The following is a 25,866-nucleotide window of genomic DNA, read 5'->3' as shown; positions in this document are numbered from 1 at the left end:
ATAATTGCAAATGAATTGTTGAGTTTATAGTTGTGCAACATATAGACCAGCCCCCTCCCCTCTATAAAATTCAGGGCCAAATCTCGCATCCACACTCCCTTAGAAATCCTCAAATATAGGACCAAATCTCTCATCCATACTCTTCTAGAAACTCTTAAGTTCAGGACTAAATTTCTCAGTCATACCCCTTTAGTAAATTTCAATTAGAAAAAGATTTGAATAAAATCATTTAGAATTTAGCAATAAGTCAATACTTTGGACTACGTGCATTTAGACACAACTTAAATGTTATTTAACAAGTTAACTAACTGGTTATTGTGAACTCTGGGTTTCTTCAACTCAAAACCAGAAGGGAAATCCTTGCCATGAAAATAACTTTTGGGTGCGGGACTAGTCACATGATTGGATAATACCAATAGTAGCGGAGGTCAACCGCCACAGGTCACCAAGCCTGTCCGGGGAGTTCTGGTTTGAGAAATCGCGTTGGATATATCAGCCCAACGCAAGGAGCGAGTAGTCAGTTTTCAGGAGAGATTTCAATAGTTAAGATCAATTGTTCATGTTCACCTTTTCATGCTATAAGTCATTGAAGCTATTTTGTCCAAAGTTGTATATTGTAAGTAATTAAACCTTATTGTATTTAATCATCTTCTGTCTATGTACTAGGGCATCAGGTACAGTTCCTCTAGTCTTCAGGTACGGTCCCAAGGGAATCTATATTTGTTTCAGGAGACCTCGAACATCACTGAGATGGTTCTGTCTCCCAGGTTACTGGGGATTATATATAAAGCTGTTTTATTCTATTAATAATTTAGCTCCCATATCCCATATCCACATTAAGCTATTAAGACTTAGAAAAGTCCCAAGCACCTCAACTTAAATCCCCCTTAAGATAAATCTCACTCCAAACACATTATACAACAAAACCACCCCGTAACATATGGCGCGGTCGGAAAAAGAAAGCAGCAAAAGGAACTGAAAGTACCTACACAATAAATGCCTACTAACATAGACAAGTATGATTATTTACATTTTATTTTTTTATTTTTAAGTGCAGTGCAATTGTATTTCGATTTTTGCATTTTTAGGTGCAGTGCGATTTTATTTCTATGTTTCCATTTTTTTATATATAGGTATACCACATTCAAAAGTAATCAAAACCTTTAAGAATGACAATAAAACAGTGATAAAAAAAAATTTCTTTATTTTATACCGCTACTTAAAAACAGACTACAATGGACCAAGAACAAGATGAAATATTAAAAGCGCAACAAATTATTGCAACCTCGGTAGAAATTGCAAAATCATTACCAGAATATGAAGGAGATACGGACGTTGATCAATTAAACATCCATTTAGGACTATTCGTAGAAATGACAAAAATTGACTTGAAAGTATTAAAAAGCATGTTACTTTTAAGACTAAAAGGACAGGCGCTAATTTTTCTAAAACAAATCGAAAATACAATAGGCACAGAAGCAACCTCAACAATTAACTCAATAGAATTATTGCAATAGGCCTTCCAAAAAAGATTCATTGACACAAGTTCATTGAATAAACTGAAACATGGCTTAGTTACATTCATACAGACCCAAAACGTTCGTGAGTACTTGCATAAAATTAGAATTGCAACAGAAGCGCGATATGGTCCAGGAGAAGGGGAACTATATGAAAAAATAATACTCAATACATTTAAACAGGGACTCAACTCAAAGTTATACCGCCTTTTGATAGCTAAAAATATTGATGACCTAGAACTAGCAGTTCAGGAAATAGAACGAGCCGTAGAAATTGATTCGATTGTCCTGCAGCATCAAAAACTGTCAATAAATGCTGTAGAAAACAAAGCCCCTGTAAAGTCAAGAGATTCCTCTCCGCGATTTTTCTCCCGAGAATCATCGCCCAAACCTGTTCGAAATCAAATTCGAACCACCACACCTCCAAGACAAGCACGTTTTGCCCCCAATAATCAATTAAGGGCACAAACTAATAATGAACCATTAAGGTGCTACACCTGTAACCGGTTAGGACACATCGCAAGAAATTGTTTCGCAAACAAAAATTATCGCCCAAATATTAGGGGAACGGGTAACCGTTTGTCCAGCGGGACAAACTATAGTGGGTACGCCCCTAGAGGCAATCGAGGGAACACCTTTGTAACAAGAAATAATTATCCCACCCAAAATCAGAATTTCCAACGCAATACGTATCAATATCGAGGAGGGTATCGTGGAAGGACAAATCAACCCAGTAATAGTTGGAACAGAAATACAAGAGGAAGTTACATCAGCCGACGGCAGCCATATATTAGCTCCATCTCAAATAATAATCAAGGAACCCAAAACAGAACAAATGAAAGTTCTACATCTAACATCTGGGAATCCCAGGGAAACGATATAAGCCCCCAAAATTCGTAGGACCAAAATTTGGTGGCAAGATAATTTATAGGTCCCCTCCAGTAATAATACCATTTTTGAGTGCAAATAATAATAATATGTTACCAGTATTTGAGAATTTTGACACAGGGAATATTTATTTCTCAGCCCTTATAGATTCAGGGGCAACCGTAAATGTGATAAATACATCCGTATTTAATAAATTACCAAACTATATAAAACGACGATTGAGCAATATCTGTCCCAATTTATCAAGCGTAACCAGACATGACCTGGATGTGAAAGGCACTGTGTACCTAGCCTTGCGCAAGGATAACAGAAATTTCTATACTCGATTTATAGTTTGTAAGAATTTTCCATACGAGGCGATAATAGGCGCAAATTTTTTAAAATCAAATAAAATATTATTAGATGTAGCAAATTCAAAGTTTATCTACCCGACGGACACCATATCAATAATAAATAACATACAGGCAAACAAAGTAAAGGAGAATATAGGCAACATGAAAGAGTATAGACACAAACAAATTCAAGAAATTTCTTATTTATGGAAAAAACTTGAAAAAATAGAAACTCCCGGAAAAAAACCACCGGAGAATCTTCTAAACTCAATAAAAGAAGAAAATAACGAAAAATATTATGGATTTGTAGTGCGAAAAACTAAAATTCCCCCTAAATCAATGCAGAGGGTCCAAATATCACAAATGTTAGAACCAGTTAATGATAAAAATGAAATTTGGGTAGCATCGCCGTCGAAAGATCTCCCGAAATATGTAGTTTGTGAAGAACAAATTATAAATTACGAAAAGGGAGAAGGTTACATTTGGGTAACGAACACCCACGAAAATGACCTAATTACCCTAAGCCAAGGGACATGCTTAGTAGAGATACAAGTAGTATCGGAAGCCGATATTAATAATTGGAAAAAAAACTTAGTGAATAATATCAATGTTCACGTTGACAAGGAATATCCACTGACAAGATCTCAATTTCTTGAAAAATTCGAACTAAGTCACATAACCGATGACTCATTAAAACAAAAATTATGCGACTTATTATGGGAATATAGAGATGTCTTTTCGACATCTGAAGACGACATAGGACTTATTCCATTTTATGAACATGCAATACAAACTACAGGGCCGCCAGTTGCAAAACAACCGTACCGAATTCCTTATAAACATAAGGAATGGCTAATAAACAAAATACATGAATTCGAAAAAAATCGAATCATAAAACCAAGCATAAGCCCATACTCTGCCCCCGTCATTCTAGTCCCGAAAAAGAATAATGACCTTAGATTAGTGGTAGATTATAGAGCCTTAAATAAACAGGTAGTAAGTGACAAATTTCCCCTACCTAGAATAGACGAAATTCTAGATTCTATATAAAAAAAAAATAAAATATTTACTTCCCTAGATTTGACACAAGGTTATCATCAAGTAAAAATAGCTGAGGACGATGTTTTTAAAACAGCTTTTTCAACAACAGAATGTGGCTCTTATGAATACTTAAGAGTACCGTTTGGATTAAAAACCAGTTCAAGTGCATTGTGTAGACCCCTCCTTCATTTACTAAGAGGCCTAAATAACATAATTCATTTTGTTGATGACGTCATAGCTATGGACAAAGACGCAGAAGACCACTTAGTAACCCTAGCGAAAGTATTTGAGAAATTCAGAGAATGCAATTTAAAATATAGACCGGAAAAAGTAAATCTTTTTCAAACAAAGATTTTAAAGATTTCAAACAATTTTTATAGAAAAGAACGAACTGCCTGTGATTAACAAACCTACCAAGTTTTAACATCTGTCTGAAGGTCTGGAAAACAAAGGAAAATGGGAGTTCCAGCATTTTTTAGATGGCTGTGTCGGAAGTATCCCTCAGTTGTTACGGATTGTGTAGAACAGTCACCTCGTAACGGCGAAAAGGTCGATTCAAGTGCATCAAATCCAAATGACGTTGAATTTGACAATTTATATCTAGACATGAATGGTATCATCCATCCTTGTACTCACCCTGAAGATAGACCAGCCCCCAAAAATGAGGATGAAATGATGGTTGCCATATTTGAAGCTATTGACAGGCTGTTTAATATAGTTCGTCCAAGGAAGGTTCTATACATGGCAATAGATGGTGTTGCACCTAGGGCCAAAATGAATCAGCAAAGGTCTCGTCGCTTTCGTGCCTCTAAAGAGACTGCAGAAAAACAAAAAGAGATGGCGCGAATACGGGGAGAGCTGTTGGCACAAGGTTGCGAGCTTCCACCATTGAAGGAAGGACATGAGCATTTTGATTCGAATTGTATTACACCTGGAACACCATTTATGACACGGCTGAGAGACTGCCTTCATTATTATATACATGAGCGACTTTCAAACAATCCCGGATGGTTTGGAATTAAAGTTATTCTCTCTGATGCTAGCGTGCCTGGCGAAGGAGAGCATAAGATTCAAGATTATGTTAGGAAACAAAGGGCTCAACCAGGTCACGATCCAAACACGCAACATGTGCTTTGTGGTGCAGACGCAGATCTTATCATGTTAGGATTGGCTACCCATGAACCCAACTTTACCATAATCAGAGAAGATATTAGAGGAGACAACCCTCCAAGACCATGCGATATGTGTGGTCAAATAGGCCATGAAATGGCAGAATGCAGAGGACTTCCTAAAGAAAAATCTGGAGAGAATGATGAACTGCTAAACAAAGAAATCCCAGCAAAGCCGTTTATTTTTCTTCGACTGTCTGTACTCAGAAAGTACTTAGCCAAGGAGCTGGAAATGCCAAACCTTCCTTTTCCATATGACTTTGAAAGAGCTGTCGACGATTGGGTTTTCATGTGTTTTTTTGTTGGTAATGACTTTCTACCCCATCTACCAAGTTTGGAAATTAGAGAGCAAGCTATTGACCGACTTGTCACTCTTTACAAAGATTGTGTCTACAAGACTGGCGGTTGGCTAACTGAATCAGGATTTTTCACTGCAAGTCGAGTTCAGATTATTATGAATGAGCTGGGCAAGGTGGAGGATGAAATTTTTCGGGAGAGACAAAAAAAAGAAAAGATATGGAAAGAGCAGGACAAATTACGAAAAAGAGGAAAGATGGACTTGAACTCCAAACCGAAGTGGGTTCCCGGGGGTCAATTTGAACCAAAGCCCATCGGTAGACAAGCAGAACCCTTGGTCGATGCCCACCGGTCAATACAAGAGGTGCGGACTGAGGCTTTCCGCAGAGAACAATCAGCAAATTATTCAGTTGCTGCTAGTATGAAAACTGAATTCAAGAATTTCTCAGAGGAAGTTCTCGGAGGTGACAAGCGTGGTATAAAGCGACCTCTGGAAGAAGAAGAGGTAGAGAACCCGGACGAAGTAAGACTTTGGGAAGATGGATTCAAGGATAGATATTATGAGAGTAAATTCCATGTCCTTCCAGATAATTTAGATTTCCGAGAACATGTTGGCCATGAATATTTGCTGGGACTTGCATGGGTTCTGCAGTATTACTATCAGGGTTGTCCAAGCTGGGAATGGTTCTTCCCTTATCACTATGCCTGTTTCGCTAGTGATTTTATAAATCTGTCTGATGTAAATCTGGAGTTCCCAAAGGATACAAAACCTTTCTTTCCCCTTGAGCAGCTTATGGCGGTCTTTCCAGCAGCATCCCGAAGCCATGTTCCAAAACCTTGGGGAGAACTTATGATTGACCCGGAATCGGACATAGCAGATTTTTACCCTAGTGACTTCATGATTGACTTGAATGGAAAAAATTTTGCTTGGCAAGGGGTGGCTTTACTTCCCTTTGTTGACGAAAAGAGACTCAAAGAAACGCTGAAAAAACATGAACATTTATTGACAAGTCAAGAAAAGAAAAGGAATACCCGTGGTGAAGCTATTTTGTACACTGGTAACCGCCACAAATCATACAGGTTTATGAGAGCTTTCTATTCTGAGGGTTTAACAGAAGTAACAGTTATTGAGTCAGCAGAGTTTGAGGGGATGGGAGGCCGAATCACGACCTCTGAGATTTGTGTGGAAGCTGGTGGTACCTTGGACACGCCTGTGGACGGCCTTCCAGATTTGTATTCGGTTGATGTTGTCTGTGTCAGTTACATGGATCCACAATACAGTTCCAGCTTTGTTTTTGAAAGTAAACCCCTCCCTGGAGCAAAATCTCCTCCAGCACAGCTCAAGTCCTATGATTTAGCTAAAATTGGGAGATCATTCCGAGGGAGAGGAGGAGGTTCTGGACGAGGATTCAATAATATGGGTCCTCGAACACATCAAGCATCTATTCACGAATCAGGCCACAGACACCTCAATTTCGCGCTACAAGGTCCGGACCGAAACTATGGAGGTTTCAACAGTAGTGGATCAAATGAACATTGTTCGTATAACAGTGTACCCCCCTATCAAAAACCTTCATATAACGATGCTCATCCCTATCAGCGTCCGTCCTACGCGCTACAAAGTCAGGAGCGAAATTATGGAGCTTTTAATAGCAGTGGACCCAATGGACAGCCTTCATATAACAATGACCCTCCTTATCAAAGCCATGCGTACAGAGGTGCTCCTTATGCTCCAGGATCAAATCGTCCTGTCAATCAACCAAATAAACACAGGGGCTCCGGTGGATATATCCAGGCGAGAAGTGATACATATGGATACCAAAGTGGAGGATCACATAATTCCTTATCTGGACCAAGACACAGTGGACCACCATCCCGTGGAGGCTTTGAAGGATCAAATCGAGGACGTCAATCACAGTCCAGGGACTCGAGTAATGGAGCCCAGTATATTCCGAGAGGATATCAAAGAAGGTAAACAGCTAAAAACATAAGTGTACGATCATCGTTGTTGATCCTCAAGACAGATGAGTGTGCAGTATATAGCGATTTCGATTTTGTGAATGGAAAAATAGTTTCAGTCTTTTTTTTCTATTTCTTTGAAATCGATTTTATTTTTAAACTTATGTTGGATGTATTGAAAATACATGTATACTTTTAGTGGCCATAAAAAAAAAAATGAATAAAATAAAATTTCTTTATTTTATACCGCTACTTAAAAACAGACTACAATGGACCAAGAACAAGATGAAATATTAAAAGCGCAACAAATTATTGCAACCTCGGTAGAAATTGCAAAATCATTACCAGAATATGAAGGAGATACGGACGTTGATCAATTCAACATCCGTTGAATTCGATTTACTTCCCTAGATTTGACACAAGGTTATCATCAAGTAAAAATAGCTGAGGACTATGTTTTTAAATCAGCTTTTTCAACAACAGAATGTGGCTCTTATGAATACTTAAGAGTACCGTTTGGATTAAAAACCAGTTCAAGTGCATTGTGTAGACCCCTCCTTCATTTACTAAGAGGCCTAAATAACATAATTAATTTTGTTGATGACGTCATAGCTATGGACAAAGACGCGGAAGACCACTTAGTAACCCTAGCGAAAGTATTTGAGAAATTCAGAGAAGGCAATTTAAAATGTAGACCGGAAAAAGTAAATCTTTTTCAAACAAAGCTAAAATTTTTAGGAGTTGTTGTAACGCAAGGACAAATTTCCCCAGACCCTGAAAAAATAAAATCCGTTAAAAATATAAAGCCCCCCCCCCAAACAATGAAACAATTACGAGGAATCTTAGGATTAATGAGCTATTTCCGAAAATTTATAAGAAATTACGCACAAGTTGCAAAACCTTTAACGGACCTCACGAGAGGCAACCCACAAAAGATTGTGTGGTCTAAAACAGCTCAGAATGCATTAGATTATTTAAAAAAGGCTCTACCTTCAGAATCTATTTTATCGTTACCCGACTTCCAAACAGGACAATTCGTTGTTACAACGGATGCCTCAAACAAGGGAATTGGGGCAATCCTCTCCCAAATAATAAATGGGGAAGAAAGAGTAATAGCGTACGCTTCTCGCACCCTGACATCAGGAGAGAGTAATTATTCTGCTACACAGCTTGAATTATTATCAATTATCCACCATTTGGACAAGTTCAGACACTATTTGGTAGGCAGAAAATTTAAACTGCGTTCGGACCACAAAAGCCTGCAATATTTGCAAACTTTCAAAAAGCCTTCGGGAATCCTCGCAAGATGGATTTTGAAAATCCAAGACTTAGATTATGAATTTGAACATCTTAAGGGAAAACAAAATGCCCCATGTGACTATCTAAGTAGATTTCCAGATAATACACCAGTAGAAAATGAAAACGAAGAAGTTAACACGATAAAAGCAAAAATTGCTCCAAAAAGTAAAAATTTTAAAATAAAAACTAATAATTCGGTTGAAAAAGAACAGAAAAACAGCCCACTTTCCTTAAATTCTATAAAAATATATCAAAGGAAAGACAATACTTGTGCCGCTCTAATAGAATATTTCTTATATGATAAAGAGCTACCCGATGAAATGAAATCTTTTAAAAAAGAAATTGATAATTATTATTACGATTTAGATGAACAAATACTATGTAAAATAATGACCGATAGCGATAAAAGAAATCAAACTTCCATTGTACCAGTGTTACCCCAAATTTTGGAAAAACCCGCTTTTGAATTTTTTCATTCTGAAGTGGGAGGTCATCTGGGAATAGATAAGACTTTCCATAGATTAAAACAATACTTTTTCGTTACTTCAGCCTTAACAAAGTTAAAGTATTATGTTAATAATTGTGAAACCTGTAATTTAAGAAAAAATCCTCAAGTCTACCCTAATCCAACGATAGTAAGAACGCCTACGGCCGGAATTCATTTGATATAGTTTCTTTTGATTTATATGGTACAAGTGGAGGATTACCCACGTCTAATGAAGGACACACCTGTGTACTGTCAGTAATCGATCATTTTTCCGGTTTCACATTTGCTAAATCATTAAAAAATCAAAGCGCTTATGCGACTTCGAAAGCTCTTGCTAAAATATTTCTTAATTTCGGTATTCCAAATACAGTATTGAGCGATAATGGCCCTAATTTTGTATCGGAAGTAACTAAGGATTTAATGTCTTTCCTTCAAATAAATAAATTGGTATCGACCCCCTATCATCCATATGCCAATGGGAAAATCGAGAACAGACACAAACTATTCTCTAATATTTTAAGTATTTATACGAAAGAAAATCGCAGGGATTGGCACGAAACCTTACCTTATTTAACAAATGTAATTAATACAGCTTACTCCCATGTCATTCAGGATAACCCATTTTATATATTATTCGGACGAGACTTTAGAATCCCCTATAATGAAATTATAGAGTCACGACAATATTATAATGATTCTCAAGATTATAAACAAGAATTTATCAATAGAATGAGGAAAACTTATAAACTTGTAAAACAAGAAATAGAAAAATAAAAAAGAAAGCAAGAAGCAAAAAATATTCCTAACGTCAAAGGTAAACTCGATTTCCAAGTAGGAGATTGCGTTTACTTAAAAAATGAAAACAAATCGGACGGCAAGAAACTTTCGGACCGATAAGAATAATTAAGAGGTATGATAATAATGTTACATTTAAACTATTAAAAACTAAAAACAGGAAAAATCTATAAGACCCACGTTAGTCGTATAAAAAGGGAAAAATTCACAGAAACATGGACCCCTCAACCTTCAACATCAAATACCTCGGAGGACGAAAATCAACCACCTCGCTCTAGATTAAGTGAGCTTAAACCTTTTAGTTTCAAACAAGGATATTTTGAGAATAGTAGTGACAAGGAGAAATTTAATGAATTCTTAACAATGACAAATATGGTTACCCCCCTAAAAAATACCCCCGTTACGCGGAGACGGAAAAAAAAGCGATTCATCTTCAAGTGAGGAATCAGAAGAATTGGACTATACGATTTCTCCACAAACGCAATTTTTCCCGGATCGAATTTCGACACCTTTTCCACCAAAACGTTTCCCCAACGATTTGGTACACCCTGTCACACCAATAGACAGACCTTTTTCGTTACACGATGAATTAAATAAGGCTATACAGACCCCTGGTGACATAGAGTCAGAAAAGGTCTACCAGCCGCAACGACAAACATTGCGGGAGGCCATGGATCTTATTAATTACCCAATTAAAACTAGACAAAGTACACTTAATACTAATCCAGTTACCGATGAACAACAGTATCACGATATAACCGTCTCAAAAGCAAAACCAAAGGACTGGGTATCTTGGAAGGAAACCTTAATGCAAACAATTCCTCACCCCCCGGAAGATATGTCTTTCAAGCAGTGGAGGCACCCCAAGAAGACATTTGAATCCTCCCAAAGCTCCCAAGAATCGTTCAATTCTCCCGAGCCCAGAAATCAACAGGACGAATCTATTAGTAGACCCTCTACTTCGCGAGGAGAAGAAATTTATGAAGCACAAGCAGGATCAACGCCTAAATCTCAAACTTCTTCTTCTTCAAAAAAACCAGGCGATAAATCCACAAATACTAGTTCCTCAGATACGGATAGTGAATCAGACGCAGATAAGTTCAAGGAATCGGAAGAAATAAGACCACTCAGTGCAGCGGCCCAGGCAAAAAAGGTACAATTAAAAGGTCGAAAATTTCTGAAAAAACAGTATAAAAAATTTGACTTAATATCACTAGCAAAACCAAAGAAAAAAACTGAGCCTAAAGAAGAACAGATAACAACAAGATCCGGCCGGGTTGTAAAAAAAAACAGATAAATTAGATTATTAAAAAAAAAATAATAATAAAAATCTATCAGTCCTGGATAAAATAAAGGAAAAAAAATAAAATAGTCATTTTTTTGCTAATTGTTAATTGGTTACGCTAAGAGACCATCCCGTAATAAAAGGTCCCTAAAGAAAATACTTTTCAGGAAATCTGCCTAATCAAAAATTGAAAAATTGGCCTGCTTCATAAAAAAAGCGCTCATTATTGCTATTTCCCTATTGCAAACTGATCCTATAAATATCCTATATATATATATATATATATATATATATATATATATATATATATATATATATATATATATATATATATATATATATATATATATATATATATATATATATATATATATATATATATATATATATAGGGTAAAATAAAAACGCCTTATACTTGTGATATAAAATTCTAAATGTTTGCGCCTAAAATTAGAACTGCCCCGTCGACTAAACGTTTCGCCAGATAAGTAAACGAAACTCTTCCTAATTCCTAAAATTTTAATTTCTACAATAATATAACCCATCGCTTTGTTAACAAATCTTACCAAAAGTAGAACTTAACTGGAACAAAACAATAATTGGAAGGCTTATTAATATTACCATAACTTACGCGTACCAGTCAGAAGATTTAAGTTTAAAAACAAAATTGTAATCGAGATTACAAGCAGTTTACTATACACGCAACCTGGGATAACAATAACGGACGCCCTTACAAGTTGTGATAAAAAGGCTAGGCGTGTTTCAGCTCGCCTTTCCACACATTATTTGAGAGGACTCCTCGAAGCTATTTCTTCATTGTTACAACCAGTGATAAAGTGAACAAATGAAATTAAATTATAATCCAAATTCACCGTGAGCCAATAGTCGGTAGTTGGTACGGATACTGCTTAAAAACTTCGTCTGAGTTCATAAGCCGTATCAGTGCGATTTCCCAATTACCATTTCTTCATTGCTTCAACCCATGTTATACCAACCAACTCTATCCAGAATATACAATACTCGCACATTTTTTTAAAACAAATTTGAATAAATTCTTGTACGTTGTAATTCTCTGCTTATTACCGCAAGCCGTGGTCGAGGAACATACGTGTTCCAGTTTGTCATCCATAATTTATTATTAATTTTTGCCATTTTCTTATTGCGAAATAATTGCCATTTTCTTATTGCGAACTTATCCGATAAACTAACGTTTGCGGCTAGAGCCGCAAACGCTAGATGGGTTGGCAGAACCGTTCCTAATTCTTAACCATTATTTCGAAAAATGAATATTCACCGTACCCTTGATAATCTCCAACTCCCCAGAAGTTTGAAGAAGTATTTAATGTACACCTAAAACAATACCAGAAAAGGCGACCAAGAATCAACGCTTCAGGAATATAACAAAATTGCCCATTTTCCTTTTCCCACACCTATAATAGATTAAAAGATTCTTTTAGCGAGTCAAAATACTCTTTAATTGTTCCCGCAAGAGAAAAATACACTTAAAAATACAATAATAAAACCCTCCAACGAACTCTAAATAACAACAAAGCGTCATGAAAAAAATTACTTATATGTGATAATAAGTAATTCTATATAACTCTTAACTTTGTTGTCCTTTTAGAAAGTGGATAAGAAAACTTGTCAAAAAAAAGCCTTTCGTTCTGTGTGATGTGAGCATATTAATACTTCAAGTTATATGGTACTTTTTTGAAAACGTAAGTTACCAAAAAAGCTGGCTTTAAGACAACTTTTGTTCCAGGCTGAAAAATTATACAGCCTAACGAATAAAATAATTATTATGTTTAAACATAATAATTAATACTCATTTATAAGAAATACTTAAATAATCTATAGTTTGAAAACTTCTACTGAACCTTATCTGTTTAGGCTATATCAAGGGTCCCAGATTAAATCTTACTGCATTGACCGTCCAGTTAAAGTTTTGGATATGCCTAAAAGCGCGTCAATTGGGGAGTAAAAGAGGGAAGACTTGTTTCCATACACTCCCTTTGAAAAATACCTTCTTCAGTATTTTCACTAACCCCCTCCCCAATGTTTTAAAAGAATTGACCCACCTGTATGGCTGTTCGTCGTCTTGACGGAGAGGAAGGCGTAGCCCCGTGATAACAAACATCAGATTAATGCATTGATCTTCAATAGCTAATAGTCTTGAAAGGTACTAGAATAGTAAGAAATGCGAGAAAAAATCTCATCAAAATGAAAACCGAAAATTGTTTAAAACTTATTATAGGAGTAAAATAAAAATATTAGCAAAAACTAAAAAAAAACACTTATCTTAGACCTAGGCCCGATTATTTTTTTGCGAGTCAAATCAGAAGTCCCCAGATAAAAAGCAAGGTCTCAATTTTACGGAATAATATAATTAAAAAGGACGCAAGTCTGTCAAAAACAATAATTAAACAAACTTCGTTCCGTGTTACTTTGAAAAAGATTCATCTGAAAAATAACAACAAAGTTGAACTTACAAAAAATGCATTTGTAAGGACCGTGTGTAAATATCGACAAGAGTTTATAAGAAACAAAATTCAAATTGCCTTTCAAGGGCTCGGAGCATTTTATGAACAAAATTTATATGATAAAAACTGTGTAAAGTTTGAGGGGACACCAAACTTTTGGACCAATTCGAAAAGTCCAACGCAGATATTGAAAATCCCTAATTAAAAAAAAAGTATGCATTTAAATCACGCATTTGCTATATAATCGTTACACAAATGGGTGTCGGTACAGAGATTCTTAATTTTAACCACTTTTAACCCCATACAACTTATCGCTGGTATTCGCAAACAAAATCTGTCTATCTAAGTCATTGAAATCTGAAATAATTCGAAAACCAATATGTTTGAAAACTAAAAATTGGCTTTAGTACTCTAACTTTCTCAAAAAAATAATAATAATAAGAATTCTATAATATGAAAAAAAAAAAAAAAGAAAAATTCATTAATATAAAAAAAATATATGAAATGCAGTAACTGTACCTCTGCTTATTTCCTCTGTTTTATAGCATATCATTGGCCCAATACCTAAGCAAACTTGGCAAAAGCATAAAGCAATGTAAGCAAAAATTGTAAAAATAATCAGAGTTAATCCTTGTTAACTTCGATTATATTTCACGTGCATAATCTTAAGCAAATAAATTAACCATAGTTCCTGCATACTCTTAAAAAAAATAATAAATAAATAAATTTAACGATTCTCGCGATAAACAGTAAAATAGAATATTCCTAATTATTTCAGAATCCAAAAAGATCTATAAATATGAACAAAATAGCCACTTTTAGAACAAGGTGAAATGTCATGACCTTCGACAACCCCCCCCCCCAACGAGATAATTCAACCTAACTTAAAGAACTAAATTCTACTTTTAAAAAAATGGCTCGATAATAAAGGGTTAATTAAAAAAAAATAATAATAAATAAATTAGAGTAAGGATTAAAACTTACGCTAAGTCATATCTAAGTCAGGCATGCATCTGATAATTAAACGCAAACATCCAGAGTATATATGTGAATAGTCAAGGATTAAATTAGTCATCTCTTAAGATGTCAAACTTGCATCTGATATTTAAACGCGAGCATTTAAAATATTTATACGAACAATCAAGGCTTAAATTCCAGTTTTCTTATATAAGTCATTGCCAACAACGACAAAAAAAAACCCGGAAGACAAAGTAGCATCCATATTTGCCTATAGCATGGCATCCACGTAATTAACAAAAAAAAAACTTGAGTAATGTTCAGATCTTATCTAAATAGTAAGCACTTTAAAAATAAAGGTTTATCGAAGATGCCGTATTTATAATGCACATCTTCAACCGACTAAATAATTGCGTTAGGAAGGTATTTCTACCTAATGGAAAAATGCTTTTTTTTTTCTTTATTCAATCAAGTTGAAAATAACACACTTATCTAGTTCCTAACTAACCTGAAAGTTTTATATAAGGAAAAACTCAATGAGAAACATTTAATAAACCGTATAAAATTCCGCCATATTGCGCTATGTTAGTTAGTAAAACTTAACTAAGATATGAATGTGCCACTACACGCTGCGCTATGTGCCGCATAAGACTAAAATTAGATGCGCTGCAAAAAAAAAAGTTTTTTTAATAAATTTGTGTTTATCAAAATACAAAATGCGCTGAAAAACTGTGCATATATTAATAAGGTAATTTGGTTTCCTTTTAGTTAACCTAAACAAATTGATACAATAATGTTTCTCAATAATCTTCAACGGAGCGGATGTTACCCCGTGATGGCAGACCCCATTAGCAGAGGTCTTATTTGAGGAAATAGAACTTGTGGTTAGAAGTTAAACCGACGTACAAATTTTTATATGCTATAATTTGGCATAATTTGTATGCTATTTCGAAAAGTACATTTTTATCATTTGAAAATAAATGGGCTAGGGAACTTAATTCATGGTCGGATACATATTTCCCTCAACATTATTGATTCAACACCACTTTCCTGAGTGCCTAAAACGAAATTCTCCTTAAAATTATAGCCCAAAAATTGTCTTTAGGAAACCTAAATGAAAAAAATGCTATTATTTTAAACTATTGGCCATAATGAACAACATGTATGTATGCTTATTAATATATATATAATTTTTCTTCGCCTACAAAATTTTAAAAGCCAGAATAGTTTAAATAACTCTGTCTAAAACTCGGTTTGGAAAGTGTGATTTATAACAAATATTTTCGGAAAGCAAAAGGAAAAAAAGGGAGAAAGTTGTAAAAAAAAAAAAAAAAAAAAATTGAAATTTTTTCTAATAATTTTACTCTTCTTAAATGATTATGATACAATCTCTTCTTAATTATGAGACAATATAAGCTTATGTATACAAAGAAACTAATAACCTACGACTTTTCATTTAAACTAGGCTAAAATTCGACCGAATTTATATTAGTGGTTAAAAGTTTTTTTTTATTTTTACCAATTAGGCTACTTAATTTTCAGCGGAAAGGAGTTCAAGCACAAAACAACGCTAACATGTCGGAATTCAAACCCTTATACCTCAATATAAGTCAAATATAACCCTTATACCTCAGCCAATTTGTGCCAGTTTGGCATAGCTATAATTATCTCCCAAAGTGCATACCAGGAAAGCTGTGATCTATATCTTTGAGATATAGTTACTAGGCCTTATAATCTTATTATGTAATAACAAACCCTCATTTTAAGCTTTAGACTATATTAAGCCATCTATAATTGGATTTAAACTAAATTCAAATTTAAACCATAAATCAAAATTTTTGTAACAAAATAGGCTAATAAATTTCTACTCCAAAACAAATTAGTAACTTAAGCTTTAGGCCATAATAAACAAATAATTATTTCATACTTTTATCTGAAATAAAAAAAAAAGAATACTACTTTTAACTAAAATACTAAATTATCAAGTAGTATAACCCTAATAGCATTTACCACTGCCCTACCCAATATTTTATTAAATTAAAAAAAATATATAATAATTTTTTTTATGAATTGATATGGTTACGTTTACTCGCTTTGCCCTAATTCCTTATATTAGCTAACAGATGGAAATGAAGAACTAACAGAAATAAAAGTTAATCCTCTACCAGACCTCAAAACGAAATTTCAACCAAGATCGCTAATAACTTGTTATCATTTAAGGTTTTATTTCATTTCTTTTGTTTAATAGTAATATGACCATTACGATTCTGAAAACTACATATCCCCAATTTAAACAAAAAAATTAAGGTTTATTGAACAACTAATTTTTTTTTAGCCTAACATTATTCGCTGTAAAAAAACACATACTATTAAATTCTTTAAATATTTTTTGCTCAACTATGCATATGAAAATTTTGCCTACCGCCCTGTAACCAACAAGGCTATATATATATATGAAAATAATAAAGGTTTGGCACAAACTACGGCTAATGAAATGCATGGCAAAAAAAAATTGACTAAGGAAAAAATACATCTGTCAAAAACAATGAAAAAAAAAATATAAAGAAACCACCTTCCAAAATACTTTGTCAAAGTTCCCAATACTTGACAAATTTTAGGATTCTTAATTTTTTTTTTTTTGTATATAACCAACTAATTCCTACGTTAATTTTAAAAGCTCCAATGATGGCTATAATATATTAGGTGAATATGTGCAGTATTCATAAAGTTGGTCAAAACATTCGCTGGTGAAAAGTTGGAACATGTCAACAATAAATATGGATTTTTCTTGTAAAAATTCCCGTCAATATCATAATGGTTTGAGTTCCTCTTGTTCGACAACCATAAGAACACAGAGAAAATTAGACTATGAAAAGTCTTAAGACGAAGAAGGACAAAAGATAATATAATTGAGGCACAAGAGATGCATAGAATCTAAAACATCCATATGGCCAAAAATAGAAAAGATTAAAGGTACAATGCAATTAACAAAAATAAAGGAAGCGTTAGATATGCAAATACCCTTATTCACTGACGAAGACCAAAGATTGAAATATGTGGAGAGCCAATACGGTTTGTTCTCACCAAACTCATGGTATAATATTATAATCACTATATTCATGGTATTTCTTATTTCACTAACAATAAGAGCGCTACTAACAATTAACTATGGGAAACTACTGAAGAGAAAAGGGATAAATACTGATGCAATTGAAGCACAAGAGATGCATCAACTGAACCCTACTGCTCCTGATGATATTTAAGCCATATTAACAGGGAGGATGTAATAATCCGGGAAAATTGAGAGGTCTTTCCCCGTACGTTAACATCCTTTCCCTACTGTAGGAAATATTGTTGGTGTATAACAGCTAAAAGGCTATGATACAACATACTGTATTACTTTTTGGCATATACATCAAAAATACTCTTGGCAGAAAATCTTTATGTAAATATAGACCTCTAACAAGCACGAAAAAATTCGTTCCTATCTTTTTATGTGCAAGAGATTTAAGAGGTCATCTCTTGTAATTTTGCTGATCTATTCCAAGACAAAAACGTTCCAAGGCGTGATAATTGAAAGGCTATGATGCAAATGTATTACTTTTCGACTAATCACGCATTGGAGGTTCAAAATTTTTTTTTGGATTAAAGTATGATCCAGAACATTAAGACCTCTATATAATCTTATATATATATATATAACCCTCTTTAGTGCCGTGTTTTTATATTTACATGTAATCATAATAACATAGTAATAATGTAATACCAATAAAACTATTCTTAATTACTATATGACCAAATATACCTCACGTTACTTCGAATGTACCTGAAAATTATTAGAATTTTAAAACTTCTTTTAAGAAATAGTACATTCAATTTCCCTTTGACTGTTTAAAATAAATAATATTACTGTTATGCAATTATATGCTATTATTATGCAATTTCATATTACAATAATGCTTTATGTCATCGTATCACTAGTACCACTTTATATGTTAACAACATGATTCTGCTTGGAAATTTTTATTACAGAATTTGGCATACTACTAACATTGGCCAACAAACGTCATGGTCAAAGACTACAAAGCACCTATCATCATTTATCAACCACCGAAGAATGCCCGAAACACATCTGATTCAACCGGACAACTATCACCCAAGTGACATCCCAAATAGAACCAACTACTTACTATCATCATTCAATTCTGACTGAATAACGTAGACTAGAGAAGACGAAACATCCAGCCAGCTGGTACAACCACAACATACCCACCACGAAAACACCATAAATGATAACCCAATTCAATATGGAAACCCTCACAGACCTAATGAAGATTTAGAACAGGACATCCTAAATCCTAATTTTTTTAACTTAGGAATCAACTACCAAGTAAGGTCTTAGATACTACTTCAGTCTATTGAATTAAATTAAGATAACGCTAAAGACAATTAAGATAACGCTTAAAATGCAGAAGAGAGCGGGAACAGGACGGAAGAACCGTAGTACCGGCGGTACTTTTGTACTTGAACTGCTGGGGATAGGTGATTCTGGGTCCCGCGTTTCCCATTTTGTAAACGCGTAAAAACAAACAGTCTTTACTTTTGCTAAATGGTGGTAAATTAGAAAATGACATTATATTTGTTCAATCAGTAAATAGGGCAAGGACACGAAAATTGTGATTGGTGTGAAATTAATATCCAGAACTAATAAGTGATGAACATTTAAAAAGTGCCAAATAGTGAATTATAAATTTAATTAAATAAAAGTGCCAGTGGAAATCTTTTTATATTACGTTGTGTATTTTTATTTTTATTGTTAAAATGCCTGGGATCAATTAAAAATCAAATATAACAGTGAAAATTTCAAGGAAAAATAAACAATTGGAACCAGGTATTCGTGTGTAATAACAGTTAATGTCAAGTGTTGTGGTTAAATAATTTTTTTTTAGTGCTAGGTGCAGGACATATATATATATATAAGGTGAAGGAAAATGTTTCTTAAATTTTAAATCATCATTTACAAGGTTAGGGAATTATAATAAAATTTTTATAGACAATAAGGATTAAATGCAATGCAATGTTTAAAGAAAGAGATTAGACTGATTGATGGGGACATCAATCTACAAAGGGAAGGGGGATATGTAACATATAGACCAGCCCCCTCCCCTCTATAAAATTCAGGGCCAAATCTCGCATCCACACCCCCTTAGAAATCCTCAAATATAGGACCAAATCTCTCATCCATACTCTTCTAGAAACTCTTAAGTTCAGGACTAAATTTCTCAGTCATACCCCTTTAGTAAATTTCAATTAGAAAAAGATTTGAATAAATTATTTAGAATTTAGCAATAAGTCAATACTTTGGACTACGTGCATTTACACAACTTAAATGTTATTTAACAAGTTAACTAACTGGTTATTGTGAACTCTGGGTTTCTTCAACTCAAAACCAGAAGGGAAATCCTTGCCATGAAAATAACTTTTGGGTGCGGGACTAGTCACATGATTGGATAATACCAATAGTAGCGGAGGTCAACCGCCACAGGTCACCAAGCCTGTCCGGGGAGTTCTGGTTTGAGAAATCGCGTTGGATATATCAGCCCAACGCAAGGAGCGAGTAGTCAGTTTTCAGGAGAGATTTGAATAGTCAAGATCAATTGTTCATGTTCACCTTTTCATGCTATAAGTCATTGAAGCTATTTTGTCCAAAGTTGTATATTGTATATATTGTAAGTAATTAAACCTTATTGTATTTAATCATCTTCTGTCTATGTACTAGGGCATCAGGTACAGTTCCTCTAGTCTTCAGGTACGGTCCCAAGGGAATCTATATTTGTTTCAGGAGACCTCGAACATCACTGAGATAGTTCTGTCTCCCAGGTTACTGGGGATTATATATAAAGCTGTTTTATTCTATTAATAATTTAGCTCCCATATCCCATATCCACATTAAGCTATTAAGACTTAGAAAAGTCCCAAGCACCTCAACGCAAATCCCCCTTAAGATAAATCTCACTCCAAACCATTATACAACAAAACCACCCCATAACAGTTGTTCAGAAGGAACAGCTAGTCTCATTTCCCTATATATACAATGTATTTCAACATAACACCTTAAACTAGATATTCTTTTTCTTAGACCACACTGCTGTTCTATGACAAACAAACAAATACTACCAATGATGGTTGCTGTATATGTGATTGAAATATCTGGACTTTTGTACCTGTTTTTTTTTTTTTTTTTACTGTCTAAGTAAATGGCTTGATCCCAATTTTAAAATTGATTTGTTTGTCAGTAATTTAATGATCTATGTCTGGTTTTTATGTGTTGTATATAATTGAGACAAAAACTTTGGAAAGTAGTGACTGAAAATTATGTCAAGTTAAGTGAAAATGATTGTTACAAGGGGTTGATTGTCACTAGTTACAAATCACTAGGGATGGTAACCATGAATGAAAAAATATATTTGGGGAGCCAATTTTGTTTTAAAGAAGACAGATTTTCGGGGAAATCTTCAAAAATTTGGGATATTGGAAACACTGGTGTTTTCAAGCAAAATCTGACAATAAATTTTACTAGGCCATGAAAACTGCCAAGTAGCATTGCTACTATGCTACCCCACTTTTTGCATGACAGAGCATAACTTGTGTTTTGACAGCTTTTCTTGGAGCACAAATTATTTTTATAGGTAAAAAGGGTATTTACAGACAAAATCTACCAACAAATTTTAAAACTCCCAGGTAGCATTGCTACTTTGCTACCCTGCTTTTTGCACAGTGGGTTGATTCCCTATTCAACACTCTTTCCAAACATATTAGGGGCAACCATTAGAATTGTATTCCCCCGTTGATCCATCCCCCCAAATAGCAGAAGATATACCAGTTGGTTACACACAAAACTTTGCTAATTCTCTTGGTTTGTAGATATCTTTTTTGAATTTACTTTTCATTAAAAGTTGGTTCATAATATAAAATAAAGTCAATCTAAAAAAGCAAGAAAAAAACAAAAATTTTTAAATAGTCTGCATTACTGAACTTTGGAACAATATGTTGGATTAGATATTATCCAAGATTACTGGTATTAGTATTCTAACCCCCTTTCCTAAAAACTTATGTTTTTTTGTCAGTTAACATTATTAGTGTATTTGGACATACCATACAAAAGGCCTGAGTACTTATTCTTAGTGAACCACAAGATAGAAATAACATCAGAGGTTAGCTGGATTACTTCCTAGAACAGCCTGGACTAGTTGTTGCATGCATTATACCTGCTAACCCTAGAAAATGCAGAATAAGTGACATCATAACATATACAAAAATTCAATAGCCTACAAAATCGTAAGCAGAGAAAGAAATGGGACAGCATTGCAAAATGTGGTACACCTTTAGGGATTTGTCACTAAGCTATGTTTACAATAGAAGCCATATGATTAATGCTGTTATTTGTCTAATCGTCTGTAGTGTGCCACTTAATAAGCTGTAGGATAGGTAACTCATGTTACCTTGTGCAGATTGCAACTGGGTAAGTAGTTTTAAGTTGATGAGTTGTTATATTCTATACCCATTTCTTTACCAACACCTGGTACATAGAGCTGAATTAGAAAAAACCTAAAAAATTGGCAAAATTTTGCATATAATCTGAAGCCAGAAGTTGTTACAGCAGCACCTGTTACATTTAGAAAGAATATTAAATTAAGAATGAAACTGTATTAACCAAATATTGCATTATAATAGCCTTTAGCCTAGTTCAAGGGGAAATAATGAACATTACCAAAGTTTGGGCAATAGTCTTATGTATGGCCTCTTGTGAAATAAAACTATAGGAATAAAAATTAATGTAGACCTATGAACTACAGTAGTATAATATAACAAAATCAAACAGAATTAACCTACTTTTATATAGCCTATAGCTATATTTGTTCAAGTTATGGGTGAATGAGGTGGGAGTAAAATGTAAAAAATTAAATGAAATTTCTCTTACCATCTTGAAAAATAGTTGGATTAGTGAAATGAATTTGTATTTTGAGGCTTAAATTATAGTATACCCAAAGGTGTCATTTTAGGGGGCAAGAGAGGGGGGGGCAGTTGTCCCCAATAATTTGGAGGGAAAAATTATATAGTCCATGCCCCTTGAAAATCAAATATGGACCCCTCTTGCCCCTAATAAAAATACTGGCGCTATGCCCATTTAGTATACCTGTCTTACTTTTGGAAAAAAAACATGATTTTCCTTAGTTTTAGTTTGAGTCTGATTTCTTTGATTCTAAGTTTTGAAAACATAATTTCTATGCCTTGAGTAAGACTTTAAAAGCAAAATTACATCTTTTCTTCAAGTTCAGGACACATTTTTTCTTGTAAATATTTATAAATCACATCTTGGTGAAGTTTAGAGCTGTTAGTCTTAGCCCTTGAGTGCACTGTGGATCTAGGGCAAAAGCCTAGGCTTACCCTAGTACTTGGACATGTATTTTAATTGAAACATACTTTCATAAACACTGACACTTGGTTCTGAATCTTTGATCTGACATAACCTCTGAAATTTCTATTTTTTACGACAAAAAGTTTGTGAAGGTTCATCAGAGATCAGTGGCTTTTAGAGGGAGAAACAGCAGAAGTGCATATACCACTTCAGTTGATGTTCCCAAGAAACAGTCCTGAAAGCTTTGGTAAAATTATGGCAATCCATATAACTGAATTACCAAATTCAAATTTAAGCACTTTTTGAACTTTTAAAAATGACAAATTTTCATTTAAAGCATAAGTTATTGCTTGTTTTCAACAAAATAATTCTATGTTTTCTCAGTGCCATCTTTTTTTGGTTGTTTTAAAAAAAAACACTGCTACATTTTATGTGCTAAAATTAGTTATAATAAGGTTAGTTTGGGCTAGGTCAAAAAGTGCTTAAATTTGAATTTGTGGTAGAAGCAAATATTATACTTGTAAAGAACATAGTCAGTTATGAGAACTGTCATAAATTTAGCAAAGCTTCATCCACCTAATTCAAATAGGCTACTCCTCAAAATAGGAAAAAGGGTATCAGTGTAAAATTGGGGCTGGGCGTAGGTTACTGAAAAAAGGAAACACTAGGCTATAAAATTCTGAAAACTACTATTTTTTTTAAATACTTGCCATACTTATATCATTTTAACAACACTTCCCTTTGCTTTACCCCTGACCCAATGTGAAAATGTATATGGTAGAAACAATTAAATAGGCTATTTTTCATGCATTTTTCTGTTTCTTGATTTTGTCAATGTTGATTCAACTTGCAGGTAGAAAGCTGAAACAAGAGGGATACAGAGCAAAATGAAAAAGAAATGGTAAAATTCTAGTTTAGTAACTTCTTGCTCTCTCAGAAAGGGGTTAGGTTAGGAACATGAAACTTTCAGGGATGGGTCTACAGGCTAAAGTATGTCACAGGAAGGTATTTTGAAGTACCTACCTCTACTCTCTCTCTCTCTAGAGGGTCCTGACCTTTGACGACCTTTAAAATATGTGTGTTATAAAAGTGAAACCTTGCAAAATAGATCTTCTGCTTGAATGGAGTATAACAAAATTGTTTTCAGCTTCACAGCTTTGCTCAGTCCCATTTTTTAAGATTTTAAAGATATGCAAATACAGTTCCTAAATTTTGAAAAAAAAAAACATTGATATGGCTAAGAATTCTACTCAAATAACAGGAATTGCATTTTCAGAACTGAAGGCAGAGAAAAAGCAACTGGTAACTGAAAATTAAGGTAAAATGTTGTTTTTTCAAAATTTCAATAGGTACAGACCTGTCATGTAGGTGAATTTCAGGGCCCTCTAGAGGGATAAGGAGTGGATTAGGGTTCTTCCTGGGATATACTTTGGCCTTTGGACCCACCCCTGAAAGTTTCATTTTTCTTAACCTAATCCCTTTTTGAAATAGCCAAAAGTGACTAAATTAGAATTTTACCAAATAAATCAATGAATCATGCAGCCTAATCTTGTAGCCTTTGGGATTGAGCAAAGTTGTGAAGCTGAATTGTACTTCCTTCAAGCAGAAGATTTACTTTGCAAGGTTTCACTTTTATAACACACAAATTTTTAAAGGTCAGGACCCTCTAGAGGGAGTAGGAGTGGAGGTAGGTACTTCAAAATACTTTCCTGGGACATACTTTAGCCTTTAGACCCATCCCTGAAAGTTTCATTTTCCTAATCTAACCCCTTTCTGAGATAGCAAAAAATCACTAAACTAGAATATTACTGATACATGGACTAGGAGTAACATAATATTTACATATTAGGGGGGGGGGTGAAAGTATAGGGGAACTGTAGGCCTAGTCAAAATGTTCAACATACAAATATATAGCATTTTCTAAAGACAGACTTGAGTAAGACTGAGCCACTTGAGGCCCTCTTTAGCTCTTTCTTCATCACTTATTGTGCACTTGTTCCTATCTTTAACTGAGTCCAGATTGACTATTCCCTCTCAGTTTTTTCTGTATGCCTACGAATAAAATATTAGGGTTGGTACAGAGCTAAGATACTCACTGGCCCAAAATAGAGAGCTAAAACATCTAAAATTCTGAAAACTTGATCAGCAAAACTATCACTAAAACTTATGATTCTCCTCCAGTTAGGAAAAGTAACACGGAATCTTATTTTCAAATACCTCGCCGACAGTGTATCCTAGAGGACTTCTTCATTTTCCAGATGGCAGGATATGCAAATCTACCACAGTCGGTTCTACAAAAGTATCTGGTCTCCAATCTATAAACTACAAACAATGAACTTGAGGACAAGTCTCTAATGAAAATAATATGAAAAAAACTTCGTTTTCTTAAAGAGTTAAAGAGGCTGCGTCCCAAAGTCGAACCTTAAAACGTACAGGAATTAGAAGAGGCAGTTGGGGGGCTGCGGCCCCCCAAACCCCCAGCTTTTAAAGACTCTTTTGTACAGGTTTTTTTTTGGGGGGGGGACTTCATTGTTACTAATTACTAGTTTCGGCGCAATGGTTCTCCTGTCCTCTTGTGTTTAACATTTTTCGAAGTTATTCCATTATTCATTCATTTCAATTTTTTGTTAATTAAAAGAGGGCCTTTCCGAAGCCAAGAGCTGGGGGTTAGCAAAAAACAAAAAACCTGTACAAAAGAGTCTTTAAAAGCTGGGGGTTTGGGGGGCGGCAGCCCCCCAACTGCCTCTTCTAATTCCTGTACGTTTTAAGGTTCGACTTTGGGACGCAGCCTCTTTAACTCTTTAAGAAAACGAAGTTTTTTTCATATTATTTCTGTACGTTTTTCTACAATCCATGGTGGATGTAATTTAATAATTCCTGTACTCCTTGTACAGGAATTAGGAGAGGAACTTGGGTGGCTGCCGCCCCCCCCGCTTTTAAA

General features: G+C 34.4%; 2 protein-coding genes across 16 annotated transcripts in view; one reads left to right on the top strand and one right to left on the bottom strand.

Moving 5' to 3' along the window:
- Positions 1-25,149, bottom strand: part of LOC136024812 (palmitoyltransferase ZDHHC16B-like) — a 229,143-nt gene extending 203,994 nt beyond the window's left edge. For 7 of the 15 annotated variants that reach the window (XR_010616930.1, XR_010616929.1, XM_065700289.1 and 4 more), the window contains exon 1: positions 13,148-13,755. The gene's annotated coding sequence lies outside the window, so the exon portion shown is untranslated. Of the gene's footprint in view, positions 1-9,554; positions 9,646-13,147; positions 13,756-14,533; positions 14,641-25,021 lie in introns of those variants that run through there. The other 8 variants (XM_065700282.1, XM_065700280.1, XM_065700285.1 and 5 more) reach the window with 6 other exon arrangements.
- LOC136024811 (5'-3' exoribonuclease 2 homolog) lies at positions 259-11,378 on the top strand. The gene has a single exon (XM_065700278.1). The coding sequence runs from the start codon at positions 4,235-4,237 to the stop codon at positions 7,217-7,219; it is 2,985 nt and encodes a 994-aa protein (XP_065556350.1). The 5' UTR covers positions 259-4,234; the 3' UTR covers positions 7,220-11,378.
- Positions 25,150-25,866: the final 717 nt, after the last annotated feature.

The sequence above is a fragment of the Artemia franciscana genome, chromosome 3 (assembly GCF_032884065.1).
Source record: "Artemia franciscana chromosome 3, ASM3288406v1, whole genome shotgun sequence".
Taxonomy (NCBI): domain Eukaryota; kingdom Metazoa; phylum Arthropoda; class Branchiopoda; order Anostraca; family Artemiidae; genus Artemia; species Artemia franciscana.
Note: the sequence above shows the minus strand (reverse complement) of the source record. Positions and strands in the feature narration are given on the sequence as shown.